Here is a 26,245-nt window from a genome sequence, read left to right as displayed (position 1 = left end):
GAAATATCCTATTTTGCCAACCTATCTGAGGCAACTTAACCTTTAGCATGTTTAGCTTACTGTTTTTTGTATTTGATAAGTTGAGAACACCATTATTAAACAGAATTTGTATACAATCAGGATCTGAGTCATCTATATCTTGCAAGCTAACGCTAGTGTTGTAGTTTGCCTACATTAAATACACCTGGCAGATAGACCTAACATTTCTTATCAATTCATTTATATGTAAGAGTATGCTGGAAGCTTGTTTTGTAGTGTGAACTGTTTGATATGTAAATGTGATACATAAATATCCTCATGGTAAACATGTTTTGTTATGATTCATCATTTGAATAGCTGAGCTTTTGAAAACAACTCTCAATTCTTTGACATGTTCAAGGTTAAATTGATGTCACATGCTTTAAAATATGAACAGATTGTTCCTTCCCTTCAGGTGTTGGCTGTGTAATTTTTTAATATAATATCTTCCTGCAGTGATTTAGCACATGTGATTTGTTTTTTCTTTGCCAATGAGACGGAGGGCATTGGATAAGCAACAATATGTTTTACTCAGTCAGATTAAATTGATTTCTATCCCATGTATAGACATAGTGTTTACTGGTTTGCACGACTGGATTTTACTTTGGTTTTTCGATGAAAGCAGTAAGTAATTCTAAGCTTATTAAGAGCAAATTGTCAGGGATTTTTAGACAGTATTTAAACATTGGACAGGATAGCCTCTAAGCAGCGCAAAAGTGTAAATGCTTCAATGTGAATGACTGAAAGTGGAAATGAAAGAGGCAACAGGGTGACTGGCCCAATGCACTTAAAAAGAGACAGAGAAAACCGAGAGTTTTTCTCCGGAGATGGGAAAAGGGGCAGGAGGTGTGTTATTCTGTGTGAGTGGAATAGAATGAAGAGATGGGTAGTGAGGGGAGATAAGGTTCATTAGAGGAGGTGAGCAGGAACAAAGCGTAATCTTCATTTTAACCTTACCTTTAGAGGAAGGCCGCAGTTGCTGCTGTGATAAAGGACTAGTGCAGCCCAAAACTATGCATAGAATATTGATTAATCCCTTACCATTGTTATCAGGAGACGTCAGTTAATGCGGCGATGGTGAATCGTACTCAGCTACTGTGGCCGGGGATATTTTTTCCCTCTATCTATCCCTTTCTTTTTCTCTCGCTCCATTCTCTGGGACTATCCGTCTCTCTCTTCATCAGAGAATTGGCGCCTGGAGGCTTTGATGGCGTAAGGGGGCGTTAGTGTTTTGATAAGTATTGATATCAATCTTATAAATCTGAATTTAATGACCCAATGTACCCGGACTATGGACATTTGTCATAGAATCCTCACATGAGGAATAAAGCTAAACAGGTTTTCTGAAGTCACGTTGACTCATCCGGACAGGAGATCGCATGCTTGTGCATTATATTCTCGGAGATGACAACCTGGTTTACTTGTGTTAGCTGCTGCAACCTGCCAAATATGATGTGCTAACACTAAAGAAAGAATGTTTTCCTGCAAAGCATGAGATGACTGTATAAGATGTGAAAGGGGAAAGATGAAAAAGAAAGAGGTAAAAAAATACATTTGAGCCTCAGCATGAGTTCTTACCGTCCTTCCCTGTTTCCCCCCACCTACTCCTCCTCCTCCCCTCCCTCTTTAAGACTTTCTCTCTTGATGGATTGGCCCATCAGTTAGAAATAATTAGGATGAGCTGTATAGTCTTGTCTTCCTGGATGCAGTATCACCAGGGAGCAGGGTCAAGTCTTAAGAAGCAGAACTCCCTCCTGCCTTTACTTTATATTCCTACAGGGGAGGTTTGCTCATAGAATTGCATCATTGCGCTTTACTACTCCAAAACTCTGTGCAGGATCATGCAAAGGCAAGCAGTAAAAGTCAAACAGCTGATGATTTCACTTGCTGCTTTGGGGAAACTTCACATGGAAGCTGTTACTTTAACCTGCCAAAGAGTGCTCAAACTTGACACTGAGACATATGGACACATTGCACTATATTACGCACTGTCAGTGTAATATCCTGGCCCGTGCCTAAAGGCATCCCCACATCTCTCCCTGCCTATGTTTTCATTAATTTATCTGTAGAGAATCACTCACTCCTCAGCAGATGCTCATGTCCACTGGAGGCCACCACTCGATTCTGCAAATGGCTGATTCAAGCATTTGTATACTTATGGCTGCTCAAATGTAGGCTGTTTATTACTCCAACATGCTCCTATGATAAATACTTAACTGGGATGCATCATGGGATCCGTCTGACTCATGGTTGCCTCAGTTTTGCATCAAGTGTACAGGAAATAAAGTGGTGTAAAGATTTAGCTTTTCAAAAATCCCTCTAGCAACACTTATCCGTTTGTATAATAACAATGAATCAAATGACTAACATAGAAAGGCTCAATGTGCAGACCCAAAGACAAATATTCTGTAACTCTGCGGTTCTATCAGCTCTACGAAGACTTTTAACGTATTTCTGTTTATTGTTTTGGTTTTTACGGCCTGCTGCTTTAATCCTTTTTCACTCTGCTCCCATTCTCATTTCCAGACACAGCAGGTGGCTGTTGTTAGCGCAGAATCTTGGATAAACAGACAGATAAAACAAGCGTTTTTTCTGGAGTTGGCAACACCAGGCAGGAACTTAAAGAAGAGTTTAACGGGGACATCACATGCTCAGTTTTAGTTGGTCATCAACTAGAACATGTTAACCTGGTTATTGGTAGCTCTATTATGAGACACGTGAAGTTAGAGACCAAAGCCTCCACAGTCACATGCATTCCGGGGGCCAGAGCGGGCGACATTGAGGCGCATCTTAAACTGCTGGCAAAGAATAAACGTAAATACAGTAGGATTGTTATTCACGTCGGTGGTAATGATGTTCGTTTACGTCAATCGGAATGCACCAAAGTTAATGTGGCGTCGGTGTGTAGATATGCTAAAACAATGTCGGACACCGTCATTTTCTCTGGTCCCCTCCCCAATCTGATCAATGACGACATGTCTTGGTGGTGCCCAGCAAACGATGTAGGCTTCGTAAATAATTGGACAGCCTTCTGGGGACAACCTGGTCTGATTAAGAGAGACAGCATTAATCCTACTTTGGAAGGTGCAGATCTCATTTCGGCAAACATTTCAGGGCTTTGTGGACTTAATCCATGACAAACTGGAGTTGAGACCAGGAGGCGCAGTCTTACACGCTTCTCTGCGCTCTCTCCTAGGCAGTCATTAATAGGAATTCCGAACCCAATAAAATACCCAATATTAAGGGTGTGTCTGCCCAAGGACAATTTAAGGTAAAACCTAATAGAGGTGTCATACAGAATAACCGAATAAAAGTAAATGTAACAACTACTACAGTGCAACAAAACAGGAAGATTACATTTGGTCTCTTAAACATAAGATCTCTAGCATCTAAAAAAATATTGGTAAATGATTTAATATCAGATTATAATATTGATGTATGCTGCCTCACTGAAACTTGGTTGAGACATGAAGAATATGTCAGCATAAATGAGCCCACTCCACCCAGCCATATCAATACTCATATTCCTCGAGGCACAGGCCAAGGAGGTGGAGTTGCAGCAATCTTTGACTCAAGTTTACTTACCAATACTAAACCAGAATTAAATGATACCTCCTTTGAAAGTCTTGTTTTCAGTCTTACGCATTCGACCTGGAAAACTTTGCAGCCAATCTTATTTGTTACAGTGTACCGTGCACCAGGTCCTTATTCAGAATTATTATCAGAATTCTCTGAGTTTTTATCAACGTTGGTACTTAAAACAGATAAAGTCATTATCGTAGGTGACTTTAACATTCATGTTTACAACGATAAAAATAGCCTTACTGTTGCATTTAACTCTATATTAGATTATATTAGTTTCCGTCAGAATGTAAATGTAAAAAACCAACCCACTGCTATAATCACACTCTCGACCTTGTTCTGACTTATGGTATTTAAATTGAGCAACTATTAGTGGAACCGCATAATCCTGCTTTATCCGACCATTTCTTAGTAACTTTTGAAGTACTGTTACTAGACTACAAAGCATTCGTCAAAAGTTCCTGCAGCAGAAATCTGTTAGTGCTATAGCCAAATTTAAGGAAGAGATTCCATCAATACTTAACTCGATAGCATGTCTGCAAGTAAGGGAGGAAATGAATACAAAATGTACACCACCCCAAATATATCATGTTGTTGATAGTGCTACAGATGCCCTGCGAATAAAATTAGACTCTGTTGCTCCATTGAAAAAGAAGAAAATAAAACAACATAGACTAGCTCCATGGCATAATGCCGAAACCCGCAAAATAAAGCAAAAGTCAAGACAACTTGAAAGGATATGGCGTTCCACTAAACTTGAAGAATCATATTACTCTCAATGAATATAAGAAAGCACTGCGACAAGCGAGAGCAGCTTCATTAATAGATGAGAATAAGAATAATGCAAGATTTCTTTTCAACACTGTAGCCAGGCTGACAGAGAGCCACAGCTCTATTGAGCCTTCTATTCCCATAGCACTCAGTAGTAATGATTTTCTGTGCTTTTTTAATGATAAAATTGTTAGTCTTAGAAACAAAATTAATGACCTCTTGCCTTTGACCAGTAGGCCTATAGTGTTATCAACACCTCCCGGAAACATAAGTTCTAATATTACACTAGATAGTAAATTAGAATGCTTTTCAGCCATAAACCTTGAACAATTGAATTCAATGATTTTTTCTTCTAAACCATCAACGTGCATCTTAGACCCAATTCCAACTAAGCTGTTAAAGGAAGTTTTTCCATTAATGAACACTTCTTTATTAAATATTATGAATATTTCTTTATTATCAGGCTATGTTCCACAATCTTTCAAAGTAGCAGTGATAAAACCGCTTCTTAAAAAGCACAACCTTGATCCAGAGGTTTTAGCCAACTATAGACCTATTTCTAATCTTCCCTTCCTCTCAAAAATTATTGAGAAAGCAGTCGCAAAACAGTTGTGTGATTGCTTAAAAAACAATGATTTATTTGAAGATTTTCAGTTTGGCTTTAGAACACATCATAGCACAGAGACAGCTCTGGTTAAAGTCCCAAATGATCTTCTAATAGCCTCAGACAAAGGACTTGTCTCTATTCTTGTCTTGCTCGATCTCAGTGCTGCATTTGATACTATCGACCATGACATCCTATTGCAAAGACTAGAGCACTTAGTTGGCATAAAGGGAACTGCTTTAGGCTGGTTTAGGTTCTATCTATCTGAACAGAATTTGTGTGTGTCAATGATGAATCTTCCATGGAAACCAAGTCACCAAACCAAATGCAAGTGAGCCATGGAGTGCCACAGGGCTCAGGGCTTGGATCTATTTTGTTCACATTATATATGCTTCAGTTAGGCAATATTATAAGGAATCACTCTGTACATTTTCATTGTTATGCGGATGATACTCAACTATAGTTATCAATCAAGCCTTATGAAACCAATCATCTAAATAAAATTCAAGACTGCCTCAAGGACTTAAAAACGTGGATGACTTTAAACCTTTTGATGTTAAACAGGGCCAAAACTGAAGTTATTGTACTCGGCTCAAAGACTCTACGAAACAAATTATCTAAAGATATACTAACTCTGGATGGCATTAATTTGGCCTCCGGTGAGACTCTAAGGAATCTTGGTGTTATATTTTAACGCCCACATAAAATCAATTTCAAGGACCGCCTTCTTTCATCTACGCAACATTGAAAAAATCAGGCATATCTTGCCTCAAAACGATGCAGAGAAACTAGTCCATGCATTTGTTACTTCAAGGCTGGATTATTGTAACTCTTTATTATCAGGGTGTACCAAGAAGTCAGTCAAGTCGCTTCAGCTGATTCAAAATGCTGCAGCTCGTGTACTAACCAGAGTTAGGAAAAGGGACCACATTACTCCTTTTCTGGCTGCCTTACACTGGCTCCCTATAGAACATAGAATTTAAAATTCTTCTTCTCTCCTACAAAGCCCTTAATGGGCATTCGCCATCTTACCTTAAATAACTCATTATACCCTACTGTCCCACTAAAATTCAACGAGGTCCAGTTAGAGAAAATCTCCCAATGCAAAGGTCCGGAACATCAAAATGTCTAACTTGCTTTATGAATTAGTGTGATATATATTGAAGTAGCCTGCAGCTTTATCAAAGTCTGCATGTAATCAACAACTGACTGCCAATCAAATAAAGAAAGTACAATTCAAAAACAACAATATTTATTGTCAATTAACATTGTTAAATCTCGTTAATCCATTACCATGCTGTCATGAACGCGTGGTGCTGTTACGTGTACGCAAATTGACTTGCTTGATGTGAACGAGCATTTTGGTTAAAGTTGCGCATGCGCTATGAGCGCACATACGGGTACTTCTCAGGCATGCCGGGTAATCTGTGACGTTTCGCTCTCTCAAAAATTGGGCCATTTTATCATCATGCGCCAATGAGCAACTCTCATGGGAATTAATGAGGCCCCGCCTCCCACTCTGTATCCAGGGTTGCGGTCAGATAGTTTAAAAATCAGCTCCCAAGTTCTAACCCTATCTCCTATTCCTTGACCTCTGAGTGAAACGTCACGGGGTTAAGGGATAGTGGATAGGAGAATTCAAAAGGACTGCGGTACTTTAGAGAATCAGACTGCACTTTCACTATCCGACGTGTTTATGATGCGCCAGCGGACGTCATTGTGTGCGTCTGCTGCTGTGGTGAAACTATGGAAACTACAGTGTTCTATACAACGGACTACAACATGGATTTTTATTAAGAACGAGGGACTACTGTAAACTCATCTAGAGACTCTGCACCGTGCTCTGATGCTGTTGTTTTATGCTTTATGAACGTGGACAACAGAGAAACACATTCTTCATGACCAAAGTTGTAATTGAAATAAAAAAGGAAAGTGAAATTTATGCTCGTCACCCTCTCCCTCCGGTCCACATTAATACAAATGATCCCAATACGTATGATTGTATGAAAATATCTTAAAATAAATACAAATGTATTTATTATAAACGTTAGTCCTTAACATATATCACTGTGTATATCACCATTCAAACATCTTTTAAAAGTTGAAAAAACCCCACACAGCTCAGTGAAATGTTGACTTTATTTGACAATTTCAGTAAAAACTAATGTTCATATTTCTCTTTTTGATTATAATACTGATGAACGTTCAAAACAAAGCAGTTTGGCAAGTTACCACATACGTTTTAAAATGCTTAATAAGCAACGTAACTTTCATGATATAACTTTTCCGTCATAATCGTTTGTTTCCGTGAACGGCCGACTGTTGTGTGACGGCAAATGCTGCGGCTGCAAGGCATTGTGGGGCAGCATTTTCTCCTCTCCTTTCGGTTAGGGAGGTCCAGTGGTTCCTAAGCTAAAGGAGGTTATAAAGGAAATTTGAAACCTCCTTTCCTATCATTCTATTTAGAGAATTCGAACGGCACTTATCATGGCTGCCACAGAGGGACTTCTGGGTCATTTCACTCCGTTAGGAAGGTTCCTAAGCTAAATGGACTATTCGACTTCAGCCCAGTTCTTATTATACTTATACATCCATGCTTCTCTCTGCCGCGCTCTCATCTCTTCTTCTGTGTTTTTCTCCCTGTATCGCTCACTCGTCTCTTTCGCCCCCTGTCGGCGGCGGTTCAAATAGAATCGCCCCGTCAAAATTGAGATCCCCCCTATTAATGTATTGATTATAGGTCCGGGTCCGTATAGGTCGGCGTCTGGGTCCGGATCCGGACCGCGGTCCGCCTGTTGCCGACCCCTGTCTAGGGCATTGCGTTCCAAGAATGCAGGGTTGTTGGTTGTTCCTAGAGTCTCTAAAAGTACAATGGGAGCCAGAGCCTTTTCTTCTCAAGCTCCACATTTGTGGAATCAGCTTCCAGTTTGTGTTCGGGCAGCAGACACCCTATCCGTTTTTAAGAGTACGCTTAAGACCTTCCTTTTTGATAAAGCTTATAGTTAGGGCTGATTAGATTCAGCCCCTAGTTTTGCTGCTATAGGCTTAGTTTGTCGGGGGACACCTTAGGCTACTTCTTCCTTCTCTCTGTCTATACCTGTGTACTCTCATGTTCCGAATAACCCAGCTTCCCCAAATTTCTTTTTGGTGTCTATCTATGCCGGGATCCTGAGTCATGGCTGATCCTGTTGCTGTGGTCCTGAGTCCTGGATCGCAAGCCCTGTAACTTGAGTCATGGCTGTGCCTGTTGCTGTGGTCCTGGATCATGAGTCCTGGATGGATATCCTCTTGGATTCATCTTATTATTATAGACCCACGCATTTCCATTCCAAACATTTGGACTACCTATGTTGTAAATGTATTATCTTTTCAATTTACACACGGCATCTATCGTATGTCCGTCCTGGGAGAGGGATCCCTCCTTTGTTGCTCTCCCTGAGGTTTCTCCCATGTTCCCCTTTAAACTAAGGGGTTTCTCTGGAAGTTTTTCCTTGTGTGATATTGGGCTATATAAATAAACATTGATTGATTGATTGATTGATTGATTGATTAACATCCTTTAAAGTTAAGGAAGCACATTATTTTTCACAATCCGTCTTTCTTAATATACTTGAGTTTACCAGCTCTCTGAAATGCTGTTCAGGCACCTGCTGTGTGCCCCTCTGGAAAAGCCTTTGTGTCCTGTGATTGGCTAGTGAGAAAAATATAGCACACCTTTTGCAAGGATATCATTTTTATTATAGTATTTCACATGCCTGTTAAATGTATAATTTACCAACTGTTTGCTTTAAAACTGCTTTAAAAGGTGGTTATGACCGTGTTTTGTTTGTAGCTTAGTTTAAAGCCTCACATACCAGTTTATATATTTTTTTTCTTGGTATGAAATCTTGATGCATCAATCGATTACTAAAGCATGAAAGCAGATGATGTTACCTGAAATACTAATTACTTATTAAGAAGACACAATGTCAAACAAAATATTCTGATCATGTTGATCACTGGAAGAAGAGTTTTCCTGCACAACACAGATGCCATTTTCACAGGCCGCCTTATTGCACGGGCTGACCTGGGCTGAAGCCCAGGGGCCTACGGAGATCGGGGGCCTATCATGAGCCAATAAAAAAATTATTTCGGGTGTTTTTTTTTTATTTTAAATAAACAAAGTCTTGGCTTTCAGAATATGAAACTTTTATTTCCAAAATCACACGATAAATAGATTTTTGAAGCTTGTAAAGGGAAGAAGACAGCTCTCCCTCGCCACTCTGGTTTTCCACAGCGCCGCTTCCCCTCCCTCCGCTGAAATTATTAATGTAAGGCGTATAGTAATCATAGATAACACAGCAGGGTCCGTTACAGTTTGTTTTCATCTGATTTAAAAAAAAAAAAAAGTCTTGGCTTTCAGAATATTAAACTTGTTTCGGCAAATTCAGATGATAAATACAACTTTGAAGCTTGCAAAGGCATAATTACAAGCGGAGAACGGAGTAACTTGACGTCACAGCAGGCATAACAACAGCCGGTGTTTCTCGTGAGTGTTTTCCCCGGGAAACAAACACAATACACACAAACGCAAATATACACAAACACACACACGTATACACATACACACACTCGTGAGCTTCCCAGACCAGTAATCCAAACGAAAATATCTTCCCTCCATACTATTTTGATCATTTGCTCCGCTAATGAATCAGATCGATGGATTCCAGAGATTTTTCTCAAAAATGATGACTCCGTAACAGTCAGTGGGCACCACTTTACAGCCAATCAGAATGAGAATATGTTTCAGATGTGACTTATTCAAATTGCGAGTGATTGAGTGACAGATGAAGGTTGTTTAGGAGAAAAAGTTTGAGAAGAAAAGTTTGAGAAGAAAAAATTTGCGAGTGGCGCTCGGAAAAGGAAATTGTTGAGGGAAAAGTAGTTTAGAGACAAGCAGCTATTACAAAAGATGCCGAAGCTTACAGGTTATTTTAAACCTGTAGGCCAGGATGAGGAGGAAGGACAGATGAGTTCTGTACCGAGCGGCAGCGGTGTCGGCCGCGGGGCCTCGGAGACAAGTAGGCCGTCTGGTTCTGATAGCGATGGAGTAGCGGGAGAGGAAAAACAGACAGGAGGGACATTATCTGTTGGAGGAGATGGAGAGGACGACGAGGACTTGCTACGTGGAGGGGAGCCAACGGCAACCGGACAAATACATGAGGGAGGCCCGATACGCCACTCATATGGAGGAGAGGACCAGGCGCGCGTAGAGCAGAGTGGAGAAGTGCGATCACAGAGCCTGCCGAGGCATTAAATGACTTTGATTTGTTGTTTAAATAGGGGGCCTACAAAAACTATCAGCCCAAGGGCCTGATGGCAGGTTAAGGCGGGCTTGAAGGCTGCATATATGGCTGTGCATTCAAAGAAATCCCATTTTCCATCCGACTGAAGCTTTAATTTTAAAGAAATACAGCACTACATTTATGGTATTGTCTCTTTCTGTGCCAGAAGTGACGATGCTAAAGATCTCTCCCCATTCCTGATGACACCTATCTCCACCTGAATGGATGTTTTAACCGTCCTGGGACAGACCGTCTGCAGCCTCTCTGTCCTTTACACTGATGAGCCCTGATCCCCAGGGGACCATCTCACCCTTCCAGATAATGACTTTCTTTTTTGACAGGACAGATTTTGACCTTCTGCTAGCAGTGAACAATTCCATAATATCTCAGTCATCCTCATCATCATCATCTTCGCCATCCGTCTCCAACGTTCTTTTGTTTGACATGTACGGCCTTGAGAGGGCATAAATAATATATATTTTTAATGATAGTTTTATGTCTGTTTATTCATTCAGTCCGTCTCCCTTGTTCCTCATTCGAGCAATTTACTCTCTCAGATGGAAAGTTTAGTCATTCCCAAAGTGTCTCTAGCAGACATTGAACCTGTGGTCACTGTCTCACCCACCTGAAGAACATTTGCAAAAACTCAGACAGCCACCAGGGCTGTAGTCCATTTCCTGGACAGATTCATTATTCAATCATGACCTTTCTTCCACCTCCTCCTTAAAAGTGGAACTTTCATGAATTTTGTCAGAGAGACAGAGTGGTGGGCACCTTCAAAAATGCAAGGTGGTGAAGGTGCCACACACAATCTGGGAGTTGTACTTTTTTCTTCTCCGTTATTGAGATGAATGGGACGCTGGGAGTGAATGAGAAGTGCAGAGCAGCAGGGCGCTATTGTTTGTTGGCCTTTTTGAACAAAATAGAGAGAGGGATAAAGGCAGACATATACAAGAAGTTGTGTGTGTGTGTGTGTATGTGTGTGTGTGTGCGTGCGTGCGTGCGTGCGTGCGTGCGTGCGTGTGTCTGTGTATGTGAGAGCCTTTCATGTTCATTGCATGGGGCTTTGTCTGTGTCAGGCTTCACATACTGATCAAACTCTGAGCATGAGTGGCTCAGCTGGCTGGAGAAGACAGGGCAGGAAAGCGGCACATAAAACAAACAAAAACGGGTCACCTTTTTGGCTGTTGTGCTCTTTCATGTCCCATGGTTTTGCACCAGGTGTGTACCCTAAGCATGCAAAGGATTTTACACACAGCACTTTACCCTCTCAAAGGCCCTCTCTTCCCCAGTCACCGGCCTTTAAAGTGCATTGAAGCACATGCATGTGCACTCAGGAAAAGAAAACAGAACACAAAGCGGCCCATGGAGTACAATTTCAGTGCAAACAACATAATGGGTTCAGCAGTTCCATGACACTATCCTTCACAGGTTGGCCCATCTTTCCTGTTACGCTCCCTCCCTAAGATCATGCCTCAGACCTTTGGGTGAGGGTTTCATAAATACTACATAAGAAACATGTTACCAGTAAGCATTCTCTCCGCAGTCATGGTGTATTTTACATGGCAGCCTCAGCGAAACATGCTCCGTCCTGGTGATGGACCTGAAAGCAGGAAGACACATTCCATCTACTGAACGCAAAACTATTTTCAATTACATTAAAAAAAGTCATGCACATATGTCCATGTGCTGTGTTGCAGTGAAATTCCATCCAAACTTTGAACAAATGTTGGGGGTTGCTACATTCCAAGTTTCAAAACACGCTCTGCAAAAGTGTGAAGTGATTTTAAGGCAAGGTATAGAAGTAGAGGGAAAAAAAACATCTGAAGGTTTTACTGTTTTACAGGAGCAGGAGTGGGTTAGTGCCAGGCCGCGTTGGGTATCCTGGCATGAATTTAACGGAGGCTGATGCAGGCAGTGAATCCCTTTTGTACACACACCGCTAGATGAAACAGCCAAGGTGTTTAAGTCAGTCTGTATCCCCTTGAAATATATTCAGCCACAAAACCGCGCAGCTTTCAGAATTGCTTTATTTTCAAGTGATGAACAAATCTAAAATTAAAAAGATTGTGTTGGCATTTAAGGTAATACATTTGTCCAACATTCAATCCCATTTTGGTGAAAAAATACTAGCATTCCATCACGATGTGTGACATGCAAATCAAATTAAGCTGAGAAGAAAGCCCATAATCCAAACCATGCAGTCTTGACATATGCCTTTCAGTGTCACTTAGTTCTGCCTCTGACTCAAAAGCTCTCTGCAATCAGCATTCCCTTCACCATCACCCCGCATCGACCATCTGCATCCTGAGGTTTTCCCGTTGAGAATTGCATGAGTTTACACCATGTAACTCTGGGTCACTCGAGTGTACCTCAAGGTTGGTAAACACAAATCAAAGCTCTGGATCCTTGGGGCAGGGGCATGGAGAGTGGATGATGTGCGTGACTCGGGGAGATGAGGCCTTGATCTCAGGCTGCACGGCTGTATCAGTGCGTGAAGGGTGGATGCAACATCTCTACAGGGACAGGCAAGTGTGTGTTTAATGTATTTATGAATGTCTGAATGGACTGTGTATCTTCTTCGATGTAGCACGAGCCATGCTTGATAAAGATCACACAAAGTTGTTGCATATATGTTTTAACAAACCGGTCTCTAGATATCACACTGTCATAGTGATACTTTTTTTTTAGTTTTAGGGTTAGTCTGTTTACCGTACAAAGAGCAGGACATCCACCTGTTTTAAAGCAGACATTTAGATTTTTTTAAGCAGGAGAAGCTTGGACTAAATTATTATCTGTAATGATGGCTGCATCCATTTAGCTCCGAATCAAATGAAGTGCTCCGTTTGTATGCATGCTAATCATGCGTTTCAGACAACAGACTAGTTGGAATTTGCACAACACTAAATGTGAGCAAATCCATGGCTGACTGTGACCGTGGCGGATGTTTTTTAAAGTTTAGACGTGATTGAACCCTCAGCAGTGCAGCGTCCACTTTTAATGTTAACCAGAATATTTTTTGTGAGGAGTAGATAAATGTCAGAGACCGTTAAAAGCTACATAATGAAATCTGCAACATATTTTGACATTCGTTTACATGCAGAACAGGTTTAACTAAATGAAAATATGTATTATCCCAATTAAATATTCAATATGGTAAATTCTAGTTGATGTTCTTCCATTGCTGTATGTGTTGGATTGGGTTAGATTACTTTTATTTTTATACTTAAAACATCTCTTATTCTATTTTAGCATGTTTTATTTGTATCTTTGGGCTTTTTAATGCATTTAATACTTTTTATAAATGTATATAAATGTCATTTCATAATGTGTTTATGTTGCACTATATGTTAATGCTCTTAATCTTTGAATTGCCTTGTGTTGAAATGTGACTCGCTTTGCCTTGTAGAAAGAGTCAAAGGTTCTCTAAAGTTATAACAAACTAGTCTATGGGGGGAAAGAAATCTGTACATAACTTGACACAACACATTTGAACGTTGTGGTGGTACAAACAACCAAAAGTTGTTGGGCTGACAGACCGACTAATATAGACAGACATTGGCATCCCTAGAGTCTGCTGCCAGCATGGATAAAAAACATCATTCAGGCAACATTTCTCTTTCAGTGGTCCTGCAATGTTATGCTCTATTATGCTAGTTTTTATATGAGAGTGAATTCCGGCTGTATACAGACTTAGTGAAATAACAGAAGAAGAGAACAATTTTGAAAGAAGCTTTCACTGGCGCAGTTATGTAAACCATTTTTTTTTACCTGCTTTGAATTCTCTATAAGCGGAAGGTGTCAAAAATGACCTAGAAATAACTGCCATACTTGATTCATTGGTGTGCCTCTTTCCTCACCAACAGATTCCAGCTTGTGTGTACTTCTATGTGCACCAGTCAATGCTTACCTTAAATAGAGAGATCACTCCAAGGTAAATGGCCGTTAAACATTCTTAAAAATAATATGTCTTCAGTGCTTGTAATTAGGGACTCGATTAAAAAAATTAATCTAATTAATTAGAGGCTTTGTAATTAATTAATCGAAATTAATCGCATTTTTAATCACATATAAATATTTGACCTGAGAACAGTGAGAAGTTATTTTTTCACATGGATTTTAGTATACCATTGAATAATGACTGAATACTGAATAAGCTTAAGCAACAAAACATTGTTTATTTTTTTCAAGGTGGTACTTAACCAAGACCAACAGAAAAGTGCAATTTTTGCCATAAAGTGTAGCAATAGGATATTTAGGAATATAGTACATTTCAGAGATTCAGGTAGCCTATAGGTAGGTAGACCTTCTGTAAACTATAACACTTTGTTTTTTAAGTAAAACACAATATTTTCAAGTACATTCAGAACATTGGAAACCCTGACTATTAGAAAACATCTCCTTTTTGCTTCAGAGGCCATAACAGACTTTGTTGATTTACCAACAGTTGATTTAAAAAATCTAATCAATTTCAGTCCAACTCTCTCAATAACCTTGGCCAAAACAATAAACAGTTCAACATAAAGTGCCAGTTGCACCAACAACGTAATAAATAGTTCAACATAAAGTGTACCATTTAAAATAAAATAAAAAAGTGCCAGTGATTGACCTCAATCCCTCCTATTCTTCCAATATCCTGATGAAAAATAAAATCTCTCTGTTGCATAGGCCGCTGTTTGATCAACGCGAATTGGGTGTGGATCCTTGTACTCCGAGTCGGGCTAACGTCCACGCTAGCTGCTATATGTTTTGCATTGAGGTGATACTTGAGGCTTGATGTGCTGCGGTGATATGCGAATTCCTTTTTGCATAATTTGCAAACAACCGTGCTCTTATTGACGCTTCCATCCGTCCGTTGTTTAAAACAAAATGTCCCATCCACGGGGCCAACCAAAGCGGTCTCATCAGCTTCTTCGTTCATGTTTGACTATTGTTCACTGTGGTTTGTTGTTGTCTGAAGTAATGAACGTTAGTTGGTGCTCCAGTATAATCGGTACCCCTGAAACTCATCCAGTGAGAAACGTTCCGCGGTGCAAAAATAAGTGCGATTAAAATGCGTTAATTTTTGTGTAATTAATTAATCTTAATTAACACGTTAAAGTCCCGGCCCTACTTGTAATGTTATCTTAATGGTCTGTTCTCTTGTTTTTTGTCCTTTTTGATGTTGCAACAAGTAAATCATTAGCTATGGACTACAGGAAGTTATAATGCAGAGTTTTAAATTGATAATTTGCACAGAGGATCTAGCCTTTAGTCTCATTTCTCATCTTGTTTTAAATGCTAACAGATAGTGTGAGAGTAATGCGAGGAGACAAGAGTTTTGGTAGCATGTGGCTCAGAAGTCTGTCCCTTTAAGCCGTGTGAGATATCATACTGGGACCAGTTCCAATTGAAACTTCAGAGACTTATTTTCTCTTTGGTTTCCAATTAGCAGTAAACAGATGATGCTTCCTGCAGACAGACGGGAGAGAGCACGAAGTGGCGTACAGCAAAGCCTCTGGTGACTGATACCAACCTCACCCTGTTCCTGTGATTTTGAGATTTTTCAGGTGAGTGATTTCCCTTTTCCTCTGCACGCTCCAGATCGGGGGTTGGGCTGATCTCAGTTAAACTCTTAATAAGCCCCATTTCACGGCATGCAGCCAAGAGATTAGATCTGACAGGGCAGGCGTGGGCTAGTACTGAGACTACAGATCTGCAGGCTAAACTCTGGATTGGAAATGTTCCAAAGCCTGGTGCAGCTTGTTGGATGCACAGCTCCTGGCTGCCTGAAGATACCAGCAGCATGATTGTGTGAAATTCCACGCTCCATATTGACCAGCCCACCTGCCATACTGCACTCTCATCCAACCTTTTCTCCCCCTCCAAAGAGACACGGCCATAGGTGGACATTTTATTGAACAGTTTTCATCTTTCTTGCTGGCAGATGTTGGTGGAATGCTGACCTAACATCCTTTCTGGATCCCTAGAGGTGCTTTGCCTACATCAGATGAAGTGTGAGCTGCAGCAGCATCATCTTCCACATCAAGCTAAAGACTTGTTCTCACAGCCCGGTGTGTACATGCAGGTGAACTCAGCTTGCCATTTGGCTTAAAGGGAGCTTATTAGGCTCGGAGAAGGAAACACATTTTCCACAGTGGGCCAAGGCCACAGAGGGATGATTTATATTATGAAAGCCTTTAACTCCACTGGTTATGAGTTGGAGGATGAAGTGGAATTGGAAAGGAATGCTTCAAGAGACAAGATGTACTCTGGCTAGGTGGCTAATAAAGAAGAGGATGATATCTCAAAAGCCCTGCCCGCTCCTGACATCTGGCATTGAATGAGACATGTGTTTTGTAAGTTGTTGATAATACAAATGACCCACTGTCTGACAATCCCTTTCCTCTCCATCCCTGAGCTGCTCTCTTTCCTTTGAATGTGTAAAAAGAATCAATGTACCCTCAGCGTGTTTGTTGCAGAAGGTAACTCAAGGCCTGATAGTGAATAGATTTGAAAAATGTTTCTTCCTGTACTTACACAGGTTTCAATGGTAAACAACATGATAAGAGCGTATGGGTTTAGTTCATGATTTAGATACAATGCATCTGCAATAGACCCGTCTCAAAAGTTGTATTATGTTTCAAGGTTGTATTTCTCAAAGAAACCGGCAAATTATCATTTACTTTTTACATTCCATTTTTTATTATTATAGATTGTACAACTTGTAAAGGGCATAGCTATCACACAGACACGACAAACCAATAGAAGCAGGAGGAGGGTTACAGTGTCAAGGTATTATACCCATTTGTGAAAACTGACAAATTAATGGTTACAAATTTGATCCCTTAATTTATTTTCTTATTGCACATACATGAAAACAAAATTCCCAGTTGGGGCTTCAACCATGAACACTAAACACTTTCCACCCAGGCAGTGGATTGTTGACTGCAGCATAGCAAACCTCCCCCCAACCCCCACCTGTTATTTATTTACACTGTTTATGGTATTTATTTTCGTGCACTCTTTAACAGGGTGAATCATGGCCATTTTCACTCCGGTCAAACTTTATTGTAAACATCATATATTGTAAAGCTCAATCTTTTGTCAATGTAGAACAGAAGCTGCTTTACCTGCAGCAATGTCAACAATGTGTACATACTGCCCCCTTGAGGTCAGAATGTGTCACTGCATTCAGAGTGAAGTTCTGTAGTAATCCATCCATCTGCAGTAGATACATATTTTCATTTTTGTCATTATTATGATGGGGATTTTGAGCTACAAATCTTATCAAATCTCATTAAATACATTCATAGTTAACTGCATAACTGTCAACACAATGTAGCCTATAGAGTTATGGAAAATGTGAACAGATAGAAAAGCATGTAAGCATTAGAATGGTTTTAGATCAACATCAGATGTAATGTTGAGTTTTATTTGAAAGACATTATAATATCTACTTAGCATAGCTGATCATATCTTTGTTTTATAAGATATGAAGTCAGACAATTCATGTTACTTGTAATTGTGCTGAATAAGGTAATACAACTCAATCTAAATATCCATACTTAACAAAATATTGTTCGCATTACAAATATTAGTAAAAACTGCAAGTATGCAATTTCACTTTAATGTGCTAAAAAAATGGAAAGGTATTAAATGCAAGGCTTAATCGTTTAAAGGACGTGCAGCGGCTTTTAATTACCAGCTAATTAGTTGAGGACAGCTTGCCAATTCACAACTCCTTCATAACTACAGATTCAGATCTTAAATGGAACACTGTGATACATTCAGAATCAATCATGCGAGGTAAATGTCAGCGAAACGCAGAGAAAAGTCACACTTTTATTAACCTGAGGAATTGGAAAGATTTGTATTTAATTAAAAGACTCCCAATGTTAGGGTTAAATTGTGACAGTAGCTATTTGTGCAGTACCTACATGTTTCCTTTCATATGTGTTGAATAAAGCATAGGTGTTCCCAGTAACGTGAACAATGTGTTTAATTGATTGTTAGTGATATTGATTTCAAGCTTTTTATTTCAAAAGTATCTTACCATGTACCGCAGATAGAGTAAAAAAAAATGCTCAAATAAGGCTGCACACACACATTGGACTGACAGTGCATGTGCTTGAATTGAATGGAGAGTAACTAAGGACATAACTCTGCAAAGATTATGTGAGGATTATGTTGTTTGCCATCTCTGTGCTGAGAGGCACATCACTTTGAGAATGTGTATCACTTTGTTTGTGTAACCTGTATGTGAAGAGCTCTCAAGGGCTGCATCAAGTAAGATTCTTCCCCGGCGTGATATGTGAGCTCACTTAAGCTCCTCAGCTTTTTAAGATATACTTCATCACAACAACACAACGCACCAGATATGATCCTCAGTCGCCTTGTCTCCTGAAACCCCTTTGTAACTTTCATCCAGACACTCATAAACACAGAGAGGAGGGCTAGTCGCTTCTAAATGCAAAAAGAAAGGTACTGCTGGCAGCACAACAATCAAGGAAAGAGACAGAGAGAAAGGAGAAAAATAGATTTTAAGTATGTCCACGGGCCAAGTAACTCAAGGGTGTACTATACACAGATTCATACGAAGTATATGCAACCATAAAGAAACATCACATTGCAATATCAAAAGGCAGTGGAGGCCTATTTTATACAGTACACATTGTAAAAGGATTTATATTCTCCTGAATCCAACTCACCTTCACAGCTTGTATTGTTGTGACTATCTTTCCTTCACAGGCATCCAAAGAGATGGAATGAGACCTGGTAGATTTTCTCTGAAGATATGTAGCCCTCTCCTCTTCCTTCAAAAGCTTTGTTGCCTCGTAACCAACAATGCAAAATCTCTGTGTGATCCTGTGCTACAGCTAGCTGTAGTGGTGGCAAATCATCATCGCACTGCTTTTCTAGGTTATTGATGAATAGAGGCAACACTTTTAGTCCAACAGCGGGGCACCAACTGAAAGGCAGAGTGATGCAGTAAAGATGAGACTGACATGATAAATCTGGATAGGCAGCAGGAGGGTGCAAACTAGAACACATGAGACTCTATGGCAACCTGCCATATATAGATCATATAGAAGTATGTTGAAAATATAACTTAAACAACTTAGTATAGTATGTGGAATTATTTTTAAATTAAAACGTCATAGTATAGTATGTTAAAAACAACATAAAAAATCCACAGAGTATGTTGAAAGATTTACCAAAAAACGACAAGTAAAACTTTGCGAAAAATAACAAAAAATAAATAAAAAATAATAATACTGCAATGTGTTGTTGTTTTTAAACATATGGTCTTAATATCTCAGAAGAGTAGAGTAACTGGAAAACACTGTATTGTAGTCATAGTTTTGTATTTAGAAAAATAGCATATAAATTATCAGAAACAACAACCTAGTATTGTTTGTTAAAAAAACTGAAAGAATCCCACAGAATAGTATGTAAAACAAATGATATAACAAAACCACAATGTCAACAATATCAGAAAAAAACGCATGTTAAAAATATAATTATATAAAAAGAAAAACGTATTATAGTATAATGAAAATATACAAAAAACATAGCATTGTTGGTCGAAATACATCATAGCACAGTACTGTATGTAAAAAAAACACGTCTTTTTATAGTTTGTAGAAAATAACAGAAAAACACATCACACTATAGTTGAAAAAATTACTTAGTATATTATGTTGAAAATATCCCAAAAAAAAGTCATATGTTGGGAATATCAGGAAAAAAAAAGATATACTATAGTGTATCAAAAATATAAATACAACATCATAGCATAGTATGTTGATAATATCCTAAGAAACAAAATAGTATAAATATCGAAAATATCATGAAGAAATTCATAGTATGTCGAAAACATAAATAAAACAACACACACAGTATAGTATGTTAAAAAACCAACTGAAAGGCAGAGTGATGCAGTAAAGATCAGACTGACATGATAACTCTGGAAAGGCAGCAGGAGCCCGCGAACTGACAGAACACATGAGACTCTATGGTTACCTGCCTTCAAAAAGATCATCCGTGTATCTTGAAAATATGATTTAAACAACTTGTAATAGTTTGTTGAAACAACATACAAATCCACGGAGTATGTTGAAAGATTTAACAAAAAAATGAAAAGTAACGTTGAAAATATCCCCAAAAAATTCATAATATTTCCAAATATATCTGAAAAAAATACATGGTATAGTATGTCGGGAAAAAAAGTCATAGTATAGTATGTCGAAAATATCCCCCAAAAAAACCATAGTACAGTATGTCAATATATATTTTTTAAAAAGACAAAGTATAGTTTGTCGAAAAAAAGGTCATAATACAGTATGTCAAAATATATCAGAAAAAAACGCATAGTATAATTTGTGGAAAACACGTCATAAAAAAAGTCATGGTATGTCAAAAATATCCCCAAAAAATTCATAGTATTGCAAAATATATCAAAAATGATGTCATAGATATCAGAAGCGAAAATATCCCCAAAAAAGTCATAGTATAGTATGTCAAAATATATCACAAAAAAAGTCATGGTAAAGTATGTCAAAATATCAGAAAGCAAAAAATAGTATACGCTTTTGAAAATATCAAAAAGCATTGCATTTCGAAAATATCCGATGTCATTATATAATTTGTCGAAATTGAAAATATAAGGAAAAACTAAATAGTAGAAATATGTAGAAAATATCAATACAAATATAGTATGTTGAAAATATCAATACAAATATAGTATGTTGAAAATATCAGATAAAACGACAAAGTATAGTATGTCAAAAATGGTGTCAAATAAAATAGTTATATTATTGTTTCTGTTTAGTTCCAGTATGCTTCCACTGCAGTGCATGCCTATTTGTGTAATCTTGTATTTGTCCACTAGGTGGCAGGACACAAATCAGAGAGATGTAATTTCCCTCTCTCACATATTTAATGTTTTTCGGGGGGGGATTTTTTTCACCCACTTCACTGCGTTTTTTTAAAATTATTAAATAGTGAAGGATAACACTTTACAATTGATTATACAGTCAAAGGTTTATAATGGAATGATTAAAACACTTGAAAAATAATAAAATAAATAAAAAATAAAATAAAAAAGTCATTGCGGGTTTTAAGATACGCCAGGAGGGTCAAAATTAACCATTCGCCTCTCAAAATGGCGGATGAACCAACACGGGAATGGAGCGATGAGCAGCTCAAAAGTGATGATTTGCCCAAAAAAGACGTAATAACGTTCATTCAGGACAATGCAGCACACTCGGTATGTTTATAGCGTTAGCCTTTATGCTATTTTTGTTTGAAATTCTGTAGGATAAACATTAACGCACACTTTGAGATGCAGCATGCTGCGTGGTTAGCTTAGCGTAGCAACATCAGAAATGCTGTTGTATTTTAGCACTCAATGCAGAAACACAGACATGTTTATACGAAATGTGATGCCCTGTTTGAATAGTAACCACAGCTAATTCGTTTGAGTTGCACCCGGATCAGAAACGGTTGCATTAAAAAAAAAATGAAAACGTGGTTTTTATGTCTCTTTCTTTTTGCCATGACCGAAACTATTTATTGAGCAAGAGCCTACGCATGATGGTGCAATAAGTTATCATCTGCTAACTTTCTGCTAACTTTCTCTTTGTTATTTCATTCTTTTTCCCTTTTAGTTCCTCAACGAGCACAAGCTGCTGGGAAACTTAAAAAGTGTTGCAAAAACGGCAAAGAAAGAACAACTGATTATTGCCTATAATCAGCTCTTTGAGAGCAAAGTAAGTGATAATGAGATGTGATGTTGCACACATGAAAGTGGGGATGGTCTAATCTATGTGGACTGCCTCACATTCAATCAAAATTGTATGTGTTTTATACTTGCTTTGTCCTTTGCAGCGGTTTAAAGGCACAGAACCAGTTGAAGATGTGACCGAGCAGATTAGAACTGTGAAAATCGAAGATAAGAAAGAGCTACCGGCAGAGGTTATTGATGAGGTACTGGTCCAGGGTGTTTTAATTTTGAGGGGTTTGGGAAGAATTTGTATTTGCAATATTTTAATTTGCACACATTCAAACTACTTTTAACCGCTCCTGTGTTGCTTTTTTCTCAGGGTCCGCCCAAATTCAAAAAGGCAGTGCTGAAGAAAGGTGACAAAACCAACTTTCCAAAGAAAGGAGAGAACGTGAGCTGCTGGTACACTGGTAGCTTGGAGGATGGAACCGTCTTTGACACTAATCTTCCCACAAGTATGACAAACCTCTACTTTAAAGTGATACTGCACCCATAATATTTTTGAGAAACATTGACCTGTAATGTAACCATCCCTTTTGACTTTTTGATCTGTAATGGCATTTTTCCTTTATGGTTATGAATACAGATAAAATCTGTGCCAGTTTAGCTGACTGTTTTCTCTCTGCAGCGGCAAGAAAGAAGAAGCAATCTAAACCCCTGAGCTTTAAAGTTGGCCTTGGCAGAGTCATCAGAGGAGTAAGTCGGATGTTTAGGCTCTGCATATAAACTCTCGTCGATTCCTGATCATGTCACTTCTCCTCCACCGCATGCCATTATTGATAATCCTTTACTTTCACAGTGGGATGAGGGTATTCTGACGATGAGCAAGGGCGAAACATCTCGCCTGGAGATTGAACCAGAGTGGGCCTACGGAAGAAAGGGTCTCCCCGACTCAAAGTATCCTTTCTGCTGGACTTGTGGTATTATGTCATGAAAATATAAATGATGTACATTTTTTCACCTACATGTGTAATCAGGTATTGTATGGTTAGTACTTTTTTGTCTCATGTACTGCAGCTTTAATCAGATTTTTTGGTAACATGTTTTGTATTGAATGCCAAATGTTCCTTAACTCAAGCTCTTCCAGAATTCCACCCAACGCGAAACTGTTCTTTGAGATTGAGCTGGTTGCTGTGGACTAACCGTCAAGAAAAGAAGTACTCAAATGACCTGGCTGTAAAAGGATCATGTTAAAATGGCATTTGGATTGCGCCATACTGTTCCTACTTTGTCTCATTCATCAATACGATTACCAGTTATTGCAGCGTTGTAAGTTTTGGCCAGAATGTGATGGCTTGTCAATATTGTACATAATGAGACACCCTGAAACCTTATTCTCTGTATTTTTCTTTTGTTGTTCTTTTGCATGTGTAATGTAAATGATTAATAAACCTGTTTCAGAGACCAAACATGGCTTCCATCATCATTCATTGTACAACTAGGTTTGGATGACAATTGTGTATTAATTACACACAAGGTGTCATTGGTATAGGAAAACTATTTTGATCCATTAAGTAGATCAATATCTTTACCGTTCTGGTATAAAAGCCATGACTAGTTGTGCATTCGTCAAAAGATATTTTACATACCAGATGCTCAATTTATAAAAACTGCATATCAAGTTCAGCCAGTACCATTTTAACAACTCTAAGCCTGCCATTTGAAAAGGGATACCATACATTTCGGTAAAATAAAACCAGCAAAGTAGGGAATCATTTAAATTGGATATATCATAAAATGTTTTTTAGTCATTTTACATCTTCGGGTCACAGCCGTATCTCTTGTCCATCAATACCAGATGCTCAATTTATTTTTAAAAAAGCCAGTAAATAACTGCATATAAAGTTCAACTATTTAACGAGTACATTTCTGTAACCGGGTAATATTTTAAAGATGAACAGTTCCCAGCAATGTAAGGACATAACACAAAACAAAAAAAATTCCAAGCCAGATATTTATTCTGTACAGAAAGATAACATTAAGCCTGGTCAAAAAAGAGCGGTGGTCGTTTTCCTCCCGTTAAGCATTGGTGCACTTAGGAGTTGGCGTTGGGTCCCTTCTTCTTTCCGAAGGTGGGCACCACATTCACAAAGCGTCTGTTGTACTGGATGCGACGCTTAGCACGGCCGGTCTTCTTCTTTTTCTTCTCCTGCTTCTCCACCTGGACAACATGACAGAAAAATAAATCTCTTATTCTTAACAAATTCATATTCCAACTGTGTTCTTGAGGCCAGTTAAGTTGTTCATATGAAAGGATGAGTTCATGTATTGAAACAGGTTTGAAAGAAGAAAAGAAAGTCATACCTTGGGTGTCTGTCCCCTCACTTTTCCAGCACGGGCCAGAGATCCGTGAACCTTACCTGAGGAGGAAAGGAAAGGGTTCATTATATTTTCCTGACAAACTAAAGCTCCTGCAATTGTTCAGGCCAAATACTGTTCCCATTTAAAAACACTAAAGGCTCCCAAACCTTTTTCTAATGAAAACATTAGGCTAAATGATCTTGCAAATTAGGGGTGGTGGTTTTTCAAATCATGACAGCCAGAAGTATAGCCAGACCAAACCAATAGAAAATGAAAACGTTTTCATCAGTGTACTGACCTCCGAGCAGCCTAGCAGCTACTTCAAGGGTGCAGTTCTCTGAGATTCCACAGCATGCCAGGGAAGAATCATCCTCCAGTGGGCACCCAGCAAGGGACAGCACCTGATCCTCAACCAGGAAACCTTCGAGACCCTGGAGATGGGCCTAAGACAAACAACAAGAACGTTTTTAATCAAAGCACTTTCCATCAAAATCATTGCTAGATTTCATAGAGATTATTGAAAACAGTACTCTATTAAAGATCAAAAAGGTGTGGCGTCTTTTCAACAACGTGTAAACATTTTACCTTAATCTGGCCAACTGTCTCCTGTCCGGTCACCTCAAGGGTGTGAGTGCTCTGGGAACGCAAGAAGAGCTGCATCTTGATGCTGCAAGAAAACAAGAAAAGAGCAAAGCAACATTAGTCATTACTAGGTCACTCTGTTAGGAAACTTGTTTTTGTTCTTGATATCAAATGTATTCAAATTCTGACAAAACGTTAAAGCTGCGGGAAACTTTTTATAAGAGTAAAACAAAGAACACAAATGTTTGCACTGTTATTTGTCACGTTAAAATAGTTTAAAAAATGTACAGTTTTTTTTAGAATGTTCTGGGGAAACTTCAAAATCAGATAAAGTTAGGAGGATTCATAACTGAATAATACTTTGCTAAAAAAATAACATTTCATTTTAATATATATATTTATATTGTAATTTTCAAGTCAATGTTATCCAAAGGATTCCAGAATAAAGTTAGGTCTTTACAAAATGTGTCACTAAGGGACATTGCCAAGTGTAGCATTTTTGAAGTACATTTCAAACTGATCGGACTTTGAGAATAGTATTTAATATGATTTGGAAGGAAACTACTATAGCTGTATTGGGGATATCAGCTAGTGGCGTAAGAAATATCTGTGACAGCAAACGTTGTACGGCAGGCCCTTAACTTTGAGCCGATGTACAGGAATTGTTGAATAACGTCAACGTAATAAATGAAAAAAGAACAGCGCGAAATAAAAAGGGAAATGTTGAAAACTCAGGAGCAGCAGTGCAAAGCAACATGCCGGGAACTGGAACAGCCTCGTCTCTATCGGTAACTCACTAATGCTATGCTAGCTTAACTAGCCACATGGGGAACGCGTTTCAAAAAGTCGTTTTAAAAACGCTTGAATATCTCGTAACTGCTCAAATAAAGTATAACTTGGTAGACATTGGGATATTGGTACATTATTGCTAAACCAAAACGTTTCAGGGTTTTACAAATATTGGGTTTTTCACAAAAATTGCACAGGCCTTACCTCGTTTGATGCTAGTCGTTCAACGCTAGGCATAGAAAGGGCTGTATAAGGGCTGAAAGTGCGCATGTGCTGAATTACGTAGCCACGTCGGAAGCTGTGGCCACTCCCCTTACGTTTTGAAGTCGGATGCTGCAGTTATTGAAGTTGCACATATTAGTTTTTACCATATATTAATAAAGAAGTGCATGTGATTTATCAAAACATTATGCTCAAAGCTCCATAAACATCACTTTATTTTAAGATAGAACCAAACCAATACATTTTCTAGACAACCAGGTCTTTATTAACAAGCAGTGGCTTGAG

General features: G+C 38.7%; 2 protein-coding genes and 1 long non-coding RNA gene across 3 annotated transcripts; 2 read left to right on the top strand and 1 right to left on the bottom strand.

The window, feature by feature from the left end:
* Positions 1–14,533: 14,533 nt before the first annotated feature.
* Positions 14,534–18,220, top strand: LOC307016898. Its single transcript, XR_013801963.1, has 3 exons — positions 14,534–15,058; positions 15,734–15,848; positions 16,226–18,220. It is a non-coding gene; the product is annotated as an uncharacterized lncRNA (long non-coding RNA).
* A 3,174-nt stretch (positions 18,221–21,394) lies between these two features.
* fkbp3 (FKBP prolyl isomerase 3) lies at positions 21,395–23,475 on the top strand. Its single transcript, XM_079646263.1, has 7 exons — positions 21,395–21,550; positions 21,951–22,052; positions 22,171–22,269; positions 22,386–22,521; positions 22,695–22,762; positions 22,866–22,963; positions 23,154–23,475. The coding sequence occupies exons 1-7, from the start codon at positions 21,446–21,448 to the stop codon at positions 23,206–23,208; spliced, it is 663 nt and encodes a 220-aa protein (XP_079502389.1). The 5' UTR covers positions 21,395–21,445; the 3' UTR covers positions 23,209–23,475.
* A 531-nt stretch (positions 23,476–24,006) lies between these two features.
* Positions 24,007–26,017, bottom strand: faua (FAU ubiquitin like and ribosomal protein S30 fusion a). Its single transcript, XM_079646266.1, has 5 exons — positions 25,943–26,017; positions 24,953–25,034; positions 24,666–24,810; positions 24,371–24,426; positions 24,007–24,227 (listed from the first exon to the last, which is right to left on the bottom strand). Exons 2-5 carry the CDS (start codon positions 25,025–25,027, stop codon positions 24,102–24,104), a joined length of 402 nt encoding a protein of 133 aa, XP_079502392.1. The 5' UTR covers positions 25,028–25,034; positions 25,943–26,017; the 3' UTR covers positions 24,007–24,101.
* Positions 26,018–26,245: the final 228 nt, after the last annotated feature.

This window comes from Notothenia rossii (genome assembly GCF_949606895.1).
Source record: "Notothenia rossii genome assembly, chromosome: 8".
Lineage (NCBI taxonomy): Eukaryota > Metazoa > Chordata > Actinopteri > Perciformes > Nototheniidae > Notothenia > Notothenia rossii.
This window is presented reverse-complemented; position numbering and strand designations above follow the sequence as displayed.

Excerpts from the sequence above, each read along its gene's own strand:
- faua (XM_079646266.1), bottom strand. The coding sequence starts at position 25,027 with ATGCAGCTCTTCTTGCGTTCCCAGAGCACTCACACCCTTGAGGTGACC. Across the intron at positions 24,427-24,665 it reads AGCTGCTAGGCTGCTCGGAG|GTAAGGTTCACGGATCTCTG; the intron begins GTCAGTACACTG and ends TTTCCTCCTCAG. Across the intron at positions 24,228-24,370 it reads TGAGGGGACAGACACCCAAG|GTGGAGAAGCAGGAGAAGAA; the intron begins GTATGACTTTCT and ends CATGTTGTCCAG.
- fkbp3 (XM_079646263.1), top strand. The coding sequence starts at position 21,446 with ATGGCGGATGAACCAACACGGGAATGGAGCGATGAGCAGCTCAAAAGT. Across the intron at positions 22,053-22,170 it reads ATCAGCTCTTTGAGAGCAAA|CGGTTTAAAGGCACAGAACC; the intron begins GTAAGTGATAAT and ends TGTCCTTTGCAG. Across the intron at positions 22,522-22,694 it reads TGACACTAATCTTCCCACAA|CGGCAAGAAAGAAGAAGCAA; the intron begins GTATGACAAACC and ends TTCTCTCTGCAG.